This window comes from Schistocerca nitens, chromosome 8 (genome assembly GCF_023898315.1).
Source record: "Schistocerca nitens isolate TAMUIC-IGC-003100 chromosome 8, iqSchNite1.1, whole genome shotgun sequence".
In the NCBI taxonomy this organism is placed as follows: domain Eukaryota; kingdom Metazoa; phylum Arthropoda; class Insecta; order Orthoptera; family Acrididae; genus Schistocerca; species Schistocerca nitens.
Window position 1 is genome coordinate 110,197,218 of NC_064621.1, and position 13,027 is coordinate 110,210,244.

Below are 13,027 nucleotides of genomic sequence, written 5' to 3' on the forward strand. Positions count from 1 at the left end.
AATCATTCTCGCCACAGCTGCATTTGTCAACGGACCTTTACCCGTTCGAATCCCCTTCCTATGGCTATAGGATCGTAATGCTGAACTAGCACATTCCCCATTCTGATAATATAGCTTCAATAAAAGCGCCTTTTCAGGTAACGTCAACATGCTGCGACTGCTGGCGCATCTGATCCTCTCTTGCTGTCCAGCGCCATCTGTCGGACATTTTGTGAACTTTGTTTTTTTTTTGTTCTAATAAAACCCCATGTCATTCCAAGCATGTGTGTCAATTTTTACCTCTCTATCTACATTATTCCGTGGTTTATTAAGTTTTCAAATTTATACTGACTTTTTGATCACCCAGTAAATGCTAGTACTAGCGCTGTTGTATTTGAGATGAACGGCACCTTTGCAATCTCCCCAGTACGTTATTTTACCTTTGAACAGTGCTCTGTGTTGTTATGGGTGCTTCATGTCGGAGCTAAATGAGTTCGAACGAGGGCAAAATTTTGGTTTTTGTGTGGAAGGTGCTTTGGTAACTGAGGGAGTATTTTATGTTTCCAAAGTACTCATCCATGATTCAAACACCCGTAAAAGGAAACGTTGTGCCCAAACTGTAAAACCTGCGCTGTAGAGCAATGGAAGGAAAACCTTTGGTTGGATGAGTCTTCCTGGTCACTGTTTCTAGTTTTCGGCCGCGTTTACGTCCCAAGAATGAAAGATCGTAGAGGTTCAGTAATGAATTGGGCTGCCATTTCGTGGTAGTCTATGGGCCCCTTGGTTACTCTGCAAGGTTGCATTACTGCTAAGAATTATGTGATCATTTTGGCTGAGGAGGTTTATTCTATGGTTTAATGTTTGTTCCTGTCTTCCAAGAGGAGAAGGCTCTGTTCACACTGCTCGTGTCGTGCAGGACTAGTTTTGTGAGCAGGAGGATGAATTGCTACATGTCCCCTGCCCATCACAGACAACATAGTGTTAGTGAGCCTTTGGTGTTTATTTGGAGAGAAGAATGCATGATCGCTATCCACCTCCATCAGTATTACCCGAACTCGGCGCTATTTTACAGGAAGAATGGCTTAAGAAACTATTGAGGACCATGCATTGTATTTATCCCTACCGATGTTAATAGCAGAACAGAAGAAAGATGTAGCCTATTAATAACGTTTTTGGGATTCCGTACCTGAGTCGGTAAAAACGAAACCCTTATAGGATAACTTTGTACATTTATCCGTCTGTCTGTCCAACTGCTGAAAGCCCTTTTTCTCATGAACGAGTGAACGTAAAAATAGAAATTTATGTTACATACCAAAGTATACAGTCTGTTATTTGTGTAAAATAAACGTAAATTTCTACGTCAATGCAGCCAAAAGATGAGGCGATTTGTTTTACATCTTTTGAAACTCCCAAACTCACTCATCAAAAGCTGTAGAGTACTTACTGTTGACCTACAGTCATGAAAATTGGCAAGAAGCAATGTTTTACAGTGCAAGTATAGGAAAAAATCATAAAATTGTTAATTTTTAATTATATCACATGAAAGAAAATTCCTTCTGTCGTTTGTCACTCGAGTTTAAACTTAAGATTAAAACATTCTCGAAAGTCTTCGAATTCCAGGGACTGGTGTCTTGCCGCTACCAATGTCGATAACATGATCGGTGACGTATCTACGTAAATAATAAACTTTATACGAAACCCACAGAACACGAGTCCTACTTGCACCTGGCCAATTTTTTTTCTTTTGAAAACAAGAGTTTTCACATAAAAAATTCAGAGGCATTACTTTTCAGCAGGCTCTCGTACTACTAGAAGTAACCTCTAAATACAGGGTGTAACAGGTACGAAAGCAGATATTTCTCTTGGTGACTGGGTATGGCGTACTGAACAACATTATATCAGTATTCACTTGTTAGACTCATAATTATAGCTGTTAGGAGTAGCATGCATTTAGGATGGGTAGTACTTTCGAAGTGCATGTGGCAAGAGCAAGCCAGTAACGCTACTTTCCCCTGGGCAGCACGTCAAGTGTTGCAATGTGGATGCGTAAAGGTAAAATGGTCAGTCTATACTGATTGGCATAGTCCACTTAGTGGTGCAGTTACGATGGTGCAGAAAAGATCAGGTAGTAAATTATGTGGCGTGTTTGTGGGAGGAACCATTCAGAGAAGAAACGACCAACACATCGACGTTTGTACGTGTTAAGGTACCACATATAAAAGTATCTGCGCTTATACCCGTTGCACGCTGTATGCGTTCCAGCCAGTGAAAGTAAAATAGTAGTTAAAGTCCAACCTTTCTGCGTCCACACCGATACTCTCCAAACCGTTCTGAAGTCTATGACAGAGTGTGCTCTCCAATGTACCAGTTGTTCGGCCTTCTTTCCGTTGCCATCACGTATGCAGCGAGGAAAGAATGAATGCTTCAAAGCGTCTGTTCTCACGGTAATTCGTCTAATCTTCTCTTCCCAATCCCTACGGGAGGAATACGTAGAACATTCTTAAGTTAATTACGTAAAGGTGGTTCTTGAAACTTACGAAGTAGATTTTCAGGGAATAGTTTGCTTTCAGGGGCGTCAGTTCTATCAGCATCTTCGTAACTCTCTCCCACACGTTAGACAAACTTGTGACCACTCGTATTGCCCTACTCTGTACACGTTCGATATCCTTGTTAGACCTATCTGGTATGTGTCCCTCACTCTGAGCATTCTTGGATGGGTCAGTGATTTGTAGACTGACTGCATTTCCCTAGCATTGTGACAATAAACAGAAATCTGTCATCTGCCTTACCTACGACTGATCCTATTTTATCACTCCATTTCGCAGCCACAAACTGTCATAATCAAGTATTTGTGTGGGTTGACAGATTCCAATTGTGACTCATACGTAGTCATAGGATATTACGCTTTTTCGTTTTGTGAATTGCGTAATTTTACATTTCCTTTCATTTGAAGCAAGTCACCAATTTTTTCCTTACAGTTTACATTTATGTTGCTGGAAGGATGTTCCCGTTATGGTCTTCAGTCCGAAGACTTGTTTGAGATAGTTTTGAATGTTACGCTATCCTGTGCCGGGCTAGTCATCTCCGTATATCTACTGCAACCTACATCCTTCTCAGTCTGCTAACTGTATTCGTCTCTCGGTTTCCCACTACGATTTTTAGCCGCCACAGGTCCTTGCAGTATTAAATTGGTGACCCCTTAATGTCTCAGAATGTGCCCACCAACCGATTCCTTCTTCTAGTCAGGTTGAGCCACAAAATTCTTTTGTCCCCAGTTTTATTCAGCACCGGTACCTCCTATTTAATTACGCTATCTACCCGTCTAATCTTCAGAATTCTCCTGTAGCACCACATTTCAAAAGCTTCTATTCTCTTCTTGTCTAAATTGTTTATCACTCGTGTTCCACTTCCTTACACGGCTACACTGCATACAAACACTTTCAGGAGAGACTTACTAACGCTTAACCTGTATTCGATGTTAACACGTTTCTCTTCTCCGGAAAGGCTTTTCCTTCCATTGTCAGTCTACATTTTATATCCTCTCTAGCCGTCATCAGCTATTTTTCTGACCGGAGGAGCAGAAGTTACGAAATCTAGTAAGCAATATTTGTGTGGACATGGGTAGTTCTCTCGCCTATCGACAGAGAGCAGCACTGGCGACGTATTTCACTTTGTTCTGGGGAAGCGCTGCTGAGCAAATGGCAAGGTTGACAGTAGAGAGGAGTAAGCACGTGAGCTGCAGTGAAGCCGTGGACTCACCCCTGTGGGACAGCAACTGGATGCGTCCGGTGGCCTCGTCGTAGCGGGTGCTGATGCCGGCCGCGGCTGCAGTGGACGCCACCAGGAAAACACCGAGCAGCAGCAGCGTCGGGGTCGCCCACATTGCTGCGGCAGACAAGCGCAAAAGTTACTTCACTTCCACTACTACGTACCAGGCAATGAACCTCGTAACGAGGAAACACGGTCCGAAATGTCTCAGCCAGGTTATAATGAAGTATACTATAATTTACGCTAGTGTACCACCCAATGCATGTGGGTTTTTAAATTTTATTCACTTTCTTCGAGGAATTTTGGCATGTCATGCAGTTATGAGTAGATAATTGATACCTTTGGTCGCTACTTAAATGATTTCACTTCATTTTATAATTAGATTCTGTGTCTGGTGATGTTAATAATGCCAGACACACAATTAAAGAGTACTTTATTGTTCTCCTGACATAAACCAAAATATATTCTGTTAAAGTCTACTTGTCGTAGAAGAGGAAACATACACTACTGGCCACTAAAATTGCTACACCGCGAAGATTGCGTGCTACAGACGCGAAATTTAACTGACAGGAAGAAGATGCTGTGATATGCAAATGATTAGCTTATCGAGCGTTCACACAAGGTTGGCGCCGGTGGCGACACCTACAACGTGCTGACATGAAAAAAGTTTCCACCCGACTTCTCATACACAAACAGCAGTTGACCGGCGTTGACTGGTGAAACGTTCTTGTGATGCCTCGTGTAAGGAGGAGAAATGCGTACCATCACGTTTCCGACTTTGGTAAAGATCGGATTGTAGCCTATCGCCATTGCGGTTTATCGTATCGCGACACTGCTGCTCACGTTGGTCGAGATGCAATGACTGTTAGCAGAATATGGAATCGGTGGGTTCAGGAGGGTAATACGGAACGCCATACTGGATCCCAACGGCCTCGTATCACTAGCGGTCGAGATGACAGGCATCTTATCCGCATGGCTGTAACGAATCGTGCAGCCACGTCACTATCCCTGAGTCGACAGATGGGGACGTTTGCAAGACAACAACTATCTGCACGAACAGTTCGACGACGTTTGCAGCAGCCTGGACTATCATTTCGGAGACCATGGTTGCGTTTACCCTTGACGCTGCATCACAGACAGAAGCGCCTGCGATCGTCTACTCAACGACGAACCTGGGTGCACGGATGACAAAACGTCATTTTTTCGAATGAATCCAAGTTCTGTGTACCGCATCATGATGGTCGCATCCGTGTTTCGCGACATCGCGGTGAACGCACATTGGAAGCGTGTATTCGTCATCGCCATACTGGCGTATCACCCTGCGTGATGGTATGGGGTGCCATTGATTACACGTCTCGGTCACCTCTTGTTCGCTTTGACGGAACTTTGAACAGTGGACGTTGCATTTCAGATGTGTTACGATCCGTGGCTCTACCCTTCATTCGCTCCCTGCGAAACCCTATATTTCAGCAGGATAATTCACGACCGCATGTTGCAGGTCCTGTACGAGCCTTTCTGGACACTGCACATTCTCCAGATCTCTCACCAATTGAAAACGTCTGGTCAATGGTGGCCGAGCAACTGGCTCGTCACAATACGCCAGTCACTTTCTCAGCATCTATGCACCCAAATTGCGTGAAAATGTAATCACATGTCAGTCCTAGTATAATATATTTGTCCAATGAATACCCGTTTATCATCTGCATTTCTTCTTGGTGTAGCAATTTTAATGGCCAGCAGTGTATATTATATCCACAACATTACTGTCGCAGCTTCCTCTCGCACATCGAGACTTTGTTTTGCAAAACTTGTAAAAAATTGGCGGTTCAAGCTGCTGGCCATCGCTGGCCACTACTTTCTGCCATCTTCTGGGAAGCATAGGAAACCCAGTGCGGAAGAACTGGGAGTCTTTTCAGGTGATTCACGAATCGAGCCAATTGTGCACTTGTTCACATCATTGGAACTGCTGGTCGGCTGGGCCGTGTGTCATGGATCGAGAAAGGTTGCAGCCAGAATGAGCAGTGTCTGGAGAACACGGCTGGTGGGTCAGGACTTCCCATTTCAACGTGTGCATGTATGTTTTGACTCGTTTTGCGGCATGAGGTCGGGCAGTGTTACGCTGCAAAATCGCCTTTTCATGTCTGTCGCTGTATTGTGGCCGTTTGTCTTTCAGTGCTCGGCTCAAACACATCAATTGCTCTCGATAATGATCTCCTGTGATGATTTGCGTCGGTTTTAGTACCTTCGAAAAACTTCTCTCTTCCGTCACCACAGCGGTCTTCCACTTCAACATCACCGTTATTGAACATCTGAGATCATTCTCTGCGCGTTTTTTCAATAATAGGCGCCTCACCGTAGGTCTCATACAGGAGTTAATGAACCTCAGTCGCATATTTCTTCATGATAAAGCACAAAATTGAAACTTCTCGCTATTGACAAGAATTTGGCTCGTAAGTTGACGTGTTCAGTCGGACAGAGCTTTATGATACAATCACAAATCGAGCTTATTGTGTGACACCTACGACCTATTCATCTGAACCAGCACTTGTCGCTATTATCATCTACTGCAAAATGGCGGAAGCAAAGCTACAGACCTTACATTTACACCAGTAAAAAGGAATCTCTATAAAATATTGTGGTTGGAAGAAAATACTTAACGATTTATTCCAAGAAAGCTGTTATGAAACTGTCTGTTTGTTATAAAGTCACTTGTGACGAACACTGTAAGAACAAAATATGAAACAGGAATAGTTCAGAAAAAGTAAAAATGTCGGTGGGATGCCACAAGACTGCTTATCTAGAGGGTGGCCGGTCTTTGGCTGTTCGTTATTCACGAGTGAAATGCTAAAGATTGTGTGTATTTTCGTCTCGCGCAAGAAACAGAAAACGAAGTTTTTTACGTAATGCCGACCCAATCTCGCTATCAGAAATAAGTATTGCAGTTTTATGTTTATCGTTGCCGCCTTCATGACTATCGCCTGGCGTTAAATGCTGTATTACGTGCCTTTGTACTATTATATTCACCTATTAAATAACTCACGTGAATTTACTAATTCTGAAACGGATTTTGACGCGGCAGCGATGTAAAAAGGCCCACTATCCGAAATCACTTAGGAAAACAGCGCGTGTTTCCGGGGAACCAGCGCGTGTTTCCGGGGAGTCAGGGTCACATATGTGGATACCTTTGGATTCTTTTTGCGCATTATTTCATACGAATTAGGTCTTACTTATATTTTCCTCGACTTTGATAAAGAGGCTGTGTAGGAATGTAAAGACCATCTAATTCCACCGGTTCAAACCAGTCATTTCGGCTGTCTGTTTGCTTTCTAATTTCTTCACAATGTCAAGATGAGCTACCGTCTGCTCACCGATTTTCAAAAAATGTGTAAATATGACGGTCATTGTGTATAAGGATATGGGTATTTTGTAACCCAACGGAAGTATGTGTTATTGTCTATCATGGTTATCTATGGAGTTATGTACAATTAGAACAAGCAACAATGACATGTTGTGCCTAAAATATGAACTAAATGGACGAAACCAGACGCTATCGGTCACCAGTCTTGTTACAGACTGGATAAACCCATCAGAGCCTATTCCAGTGACTATCATGGCTATAATCTGCAAACACTAGCAAAATCTAAGTTAACGTCTTCTAAATGCGGAGGCCAAAAATATCAGCGAGCTGTTTACAATGTAAAAATTTTTAATAAATGCTCATCATTTAAGCTGGTGGAAGGATAAGTGCAATAAGTGCTACGAAACTGACAATAAACAACACCGATTTCAGTTTTCGATTGATTCATTATGTAAACCCACGGCTTTTCCATTCGTGATTCAATCGTTGGTTAATTCTTGTATGTAAATATTCCAGAATTCGAAACAAGAACAGCTGTTAGCATAAGTGACATATATCTTAGGTGTTGCGAAACAACCCAAATCACTTAAGAAAGGCAAGTCTTCCGGTCCAGATGGTATAACAATCAGGTTCCTTTCAGAGTATGCAGACACAATAGCGCCTTTCTTAGCGATCATATACAACCGCTCACTTGACGAAAGGTCTGTTCCTATAGTCTGGAAAGTAGCACAGGTGACACCAATATTCAAGAATGGAAATAGGAGTAACCCATTGAATTACAGATCCATATCACTGACCTCAATTTGCAGTAGGATTTTGGAGCATATACTGTACTCAAACATTATGAATCACCTTGAAGAAAATGACTTATTGATACATAACCAACAGGCATTCAGAAAATATTGTTCTTGTGCAACACAGCTAGCTCTTTATTCCCATGAAGTAATGAGTGCTGTCGACAAGGGATCTCAGATCGATTCCATATTCCTAGATTTCGAGAAGGCTTTGATACCGTTCCTCACAAGCGACAATTAATAAAATTGCGAGCATATGGAGTATCGTCTCAGTTGTGTGACTGGATTCGTGATTTCCTCTCAGAGAGGCCACAGTTCGTAGTGATAGACGGTAAATCACCAAGTAGAACAGAAGTGATATCTGGCGTTCCGCAGGGTAGTGTTATAGGCCCTCTGTTGTTCCTGGTTTATATAAATGATCCAGGTGATAATCTGAGCAGCCCCCTTAGATTGTTTGCAGATGACGCTGTAATTTACCGTCTAGTAAAATCATCAGACGATCAATTCCAATTACAAAATGATCTAGAAAGAATTTCTGTATGGTGAGAAAAGTGGCAATTAGCACTAAACAAAGAAAAGTGCCAGGTCATCCACATGGGAACTAAAAGAAATCCGATAAATTTTGGGTATACGATAAATCGCACAAATCTATGGGCTGTCAATTCGACTAAATACCTAGGAATTACAATTACAGGCAACTTAAATCGGAAAGACCACATAGATAATATTGTGGGGAAGGCGAAACAAAGACGATGCGACAAGCCCACTAAAGAGACAGCCTGCATTACACTTGTCCGTCCTCTGCTGGAGTATTGCTGCACGGTCTGGGATCCTTACCAGGTAGGATTGACGGACGACATAGAAAAAGTGCAAAGAAGGGCAGCTCGTTTCGTGTTATTGCGCAATAGAAGTGTGAGTGTCACTGATATGATACGCGAGTTGGGGTGGCAGTCACTGAAACAAAGGCGGTTTTCTTTGCGGCGAGATCTATTTACGAAATTTCAATCACCAACTTTCTCTTCTGAATGCGAAAATATTTTGTTGACACCCACTTACGTAGGGAGAAATGATCATCATAATAAAATAAGAGAAATCAGAGCTCGAACGGAAAGATTTAGGTGTTCCTTTTTTCCACGCGCCATTGGAGAGTGGAATGGTAGAGAAGTAGTATGAAAATGGTTCGATGAACCCTCTGCCAGGCACTTAAGTGTGAACTGCAGAGTAACTAAGTAGATATAGATAGTTTTATTTAAGGTTCTTGTAAATTATACCGCAGATGTTCAAGTTGGAGAGATCGGTAAATTTCCGTGAAACCTGCATAGCAAATAGATTATGAAATATTGGTACAGATTGCTCCACTGTATTGTCTTTTGCGGAATACAGATGTCGATATTCTTGTTTTTGCAGGAAAAAATGAAAATTTAGAGAAGGCTGTATACATGGAAGAAGCCTGGAGATACTGACAGGTTTCAGATAGATTATATAATGGTAAGATTTAGGAACCAGGTTTTAAATTGTAAGACATTTCCAGGGGCAGATGTGGACTCTGACCACAATCTATTGGTTATGACCTGTAGATTAAAACTGAAGAAACTGCAAAAGGGTGGGAATTTAAGGAGATGGGACCTGGATAAACTGAAAGAACCAGAGGTTGTACAGAGTTTCAGGGAGAGCATAAGGGAACAACTGACAGGAATGGGGGAAAGAAATACAGTAGAAGAAGAATGGGTAGCTTTGAGGGATGAAGTAGTGAAGGCAGCAGAGGATCAAGTAGGTAAAAAGACGAGGGCTAGTAGAAATCCTTGGGTAACAGAAGAAATATTGAGGTTAATTGATGAAAGGAGAAAATATAAAAATGCAGTAAATGAAGCAGGCAAAAAGGAATACGAACGTCTCAGAAATGAGATCGACAGGATGTGCAAAATGGCTAAGCAGGGATAGCTAGAGGACAAATGTAAGGATGTAGAGGCTTATCTCACTAGGGGTAAGATAGATACAGCCTACAGGAAAATTAAAGAGACCTTTGGAGGAAAGAGAGCCACTTGTATGAACATCAAGAGCTCAGATGGAAACCCAGTTCTATGCAAAGTAGGGAAAGCAGAAAGGTGGAAGGAGTATATAGAGGGTCTACACAAGGGCGATCTACTTGTGGGCAATATTATGTAAATGGAAGAGGATGTAGATGAAGATGAAATGGGAGATACGATACTGCGTGAAGAGTTTGACAGAGCACTGAAAGACCTGAGTCGAAACAAGGCCCTGGGAGTAGACAACATTCCATTGGAGCTACTGAGGGCCTTGGGAGAACCAGTCCCGACAAAACTCTACCATCTGGTGAGCAAGATGTATGAAACAGGCGAAATACCCTCAGACTTCAAGAAGAATATAATAATTCCAATCCCAAAGAAATCAGGTGTTGACAGATGTGAAAATTACCGAACTATGAGTTTAATAAGTCACAGATGCAAAATACTAACTCGAATTCTTTACAGACGAATGGAAAAACTAGTAGAAGCCGACCTCGGGGAAGATCTGTATGGATTCCGTAGAAATGTTGTAACACGTGAGGCAATACTGACCCTACGACTTATCTTAGAAGCTAGATTAAGGAAGGGCAAACCTACGTTTCTAGCATTGTAAACTTAGAGAAAGCTTTTGACAGTGTTGACTGGAATGCTCTCTTTCAAATTCTGAAGGTGGCAGGGGTAAAATACAGGGATCGAAAGGCTATTTACAATTTGTACAGAAACCAGATGGCAGTTATAAGAGTCGAAGGACATGAAAGGGAAGCAGTGGTTGGGAAGGGAGTGAGACAGGGTTGTAGTCTCTCCCCGATGTTATTCAATCTGTATACTGAGCAAGCAGTGAAGGAAACAAAAGAAAAATTCGGACTAGGTATTAAAATCCGTGGAGAAGAAATAAAAACTTTGAGGTTCGCCGATGACATTGTAATTCTGTCAGAGACAATAAAGGACTTGGAAGAGCAGTTGAACGGAATGGATAGTGTCTTGAAGGAAGGATATAAGATGAACATCAACAAAAGCAAAACGAGGATGATGGAATGTAGTCGAATTAAGTTGAGTGATGCTGAGGGAATTAGATTAGGAAATGAGACACTTAAAGTAGTAAAGGAATTGTGCTATTTGGGGAGGAAAATAACTGATGATGGTCGAAGTAGAGATGATATAAAATGTAGACTGGCAATGGCAAGGAAAGCGTTTCTGAAGAAGAGAAATTTGTTAACATCGAGTGTAGATTTAAGTGTCAGGAAGTCATTTCTGAAAGTATTTGTATGGAGTGTAGCCCTGTATGGAAGTGAAACATGGACGATAAATAGTTTGGACATGAAGAGAATAGAACCTTTCGAAATGTGGTGCTACAGAAGAATGCTGAAGATTAGATGGGTAGATCACATAACTAATTAGGAAGTATTGAATAGGATTGGGGAGAATAGAAGTTTGTGGTACAACTTGACCAGAAGAAGGGATCGGTTGGTAGGACATGTTCTAAGGCATCAAGGGATCACCAATTTAGTATTGGAGGTCAGCGTGGAGGGTAAAAATCGTAGAGGGAGACCAAGAGATGAATACACTAAGCAGATTCAGAAGGATGTAGGTTGGAGTAGGTACTGGGAGATGAAGAAGCTTGCACAGCATAGAGTAGCATGGAAAGCTGCATCAAACCAGTCTCAGGACTGAAGACCACAACAACAACAACAGTTGAAGTTAACTCGATAAATTATATCTCTTATTTTAATTAGGTGAAGACAAAAATTATATTTTACTTTGAAAGAAAACTTAGCTTGACGAAGATTCCATCAGTTTTTTTATTAATTAACGTTAATGAAAGCAAAGTATTATATCAATAATGTCGATGAATTGTAAATGTAGCAGCTGTTAGACAGTGAGACAGTAGGGCAGTATCACTCGCCCATCGTACCACGTGGTAACTACGGCAAAAAGTACGAATACGGGATTGTATAGACAGGGCGTATACCAGAAGCAAAAAAGTCTCAGTAAACATAGGGTGGGAAATGCATACCTTAAGGGCTACGAGCAATTTTTCATTTTCGGTACTGTGAAGAAAATCTCTTCTACTACAAGCTCTTCGCTTTCCACATTTTGGGAAGTAGTAGTATGGACCAAAAGAAGAAAAGATGTCCAGTAAACATTTTTCTAAAATGCGTACCTTAAAAGTTATGAGCAATTGTTCATTAGAAGAGTTGTGTTTCCAAGTAGCGAAGCTGAGCACGTACTCATAGCTCTTAAGGTATGCATTTTAGAGCACATGTTTACTGAACTTTTTTTCTTGTTTTGGTCCACATTACCATTTCCCAAAATATGGAAAGCAAAGAGCTTTCAGTAGAAGAGATTTGTTTCACAATATCGAAGATCAAACATTGCTCAAATCTCCTAAGGTATGCGTTTTAGAGCACCTGTTTACTCGACTTTTTTGTTTCGAATGATCATTCCTGTCATATCCCTCAATATTGACCATCACTTCTGAAACACCCTATATATTACACAGTCCGATGTTGTAACGTCAGAGAAAAAATTCTTGCGTTTTCAATTTAGGACGATACACGTTAACATATATGTATACTATGCTTGTCTGCATGGCCATCTTCCGTAGCAACTGTTACATATCAATTATTATTGGCTTTTCCGTCTTCAGCTTACTGCAATAAAGCATATTTTGCGGTAGACTCGATTTGCTTTTGTTTATAGAGCATCTTCTGTGGCCTTAATGTTAGTATGGTATACAAAATATCTTTTATTCTGGAATTTATGTTTTAAAAATAGTACTTCCTTATAAAATTATGGTATAGTTTATTTACGCGTTTTTTGCCTTGTTAGCGAAGACTGGGGCCGAAGAAAACCTGGTTGTACATTCGCTTTTCGCGGTTTTTCTCTAATTTGAACCGGCTTTTTATTAAGCTGCATTTGCACAATTCACTCTCCTTGTATGATAAATTCATCAAAAATGGGAAACGGAATAAAATATATTTATGTACGCATCGTATACTGAGTTCCGTTATATTACTCCTCTTAATGTTGGTAAAATTAGGTAGTTCAAGTATAATCTGATTAGATTTGTCAATTAATCTTGTATGAAAGTTTTAATTTAT

At 41.2% G+C, this 13,027-nt stretch overlaps 1 protein-coding gene across 1 annotated transcript in view; it reads right to left on the reverse strand.

The window, feature by feature from the left end:
• The window catches only part of LOC126199295 (myogenesis-regulating glycosidase-like), a 39,216-nt gene that overhangs the window by 25,769 nt on the left and 420 nt on the right, over positions 1-13,027 (reverse strand). The window contains exon 2 of the mRNA XM_049936120.1: positions 3,739-3,864. Coding sequence (XP_049792077.1) covers positions 3,739-3,864 — 126 coding nt within the window. The remainder of the gene's footprint in view (positions 1-3,738; positions 3,865-13,027) is intronic.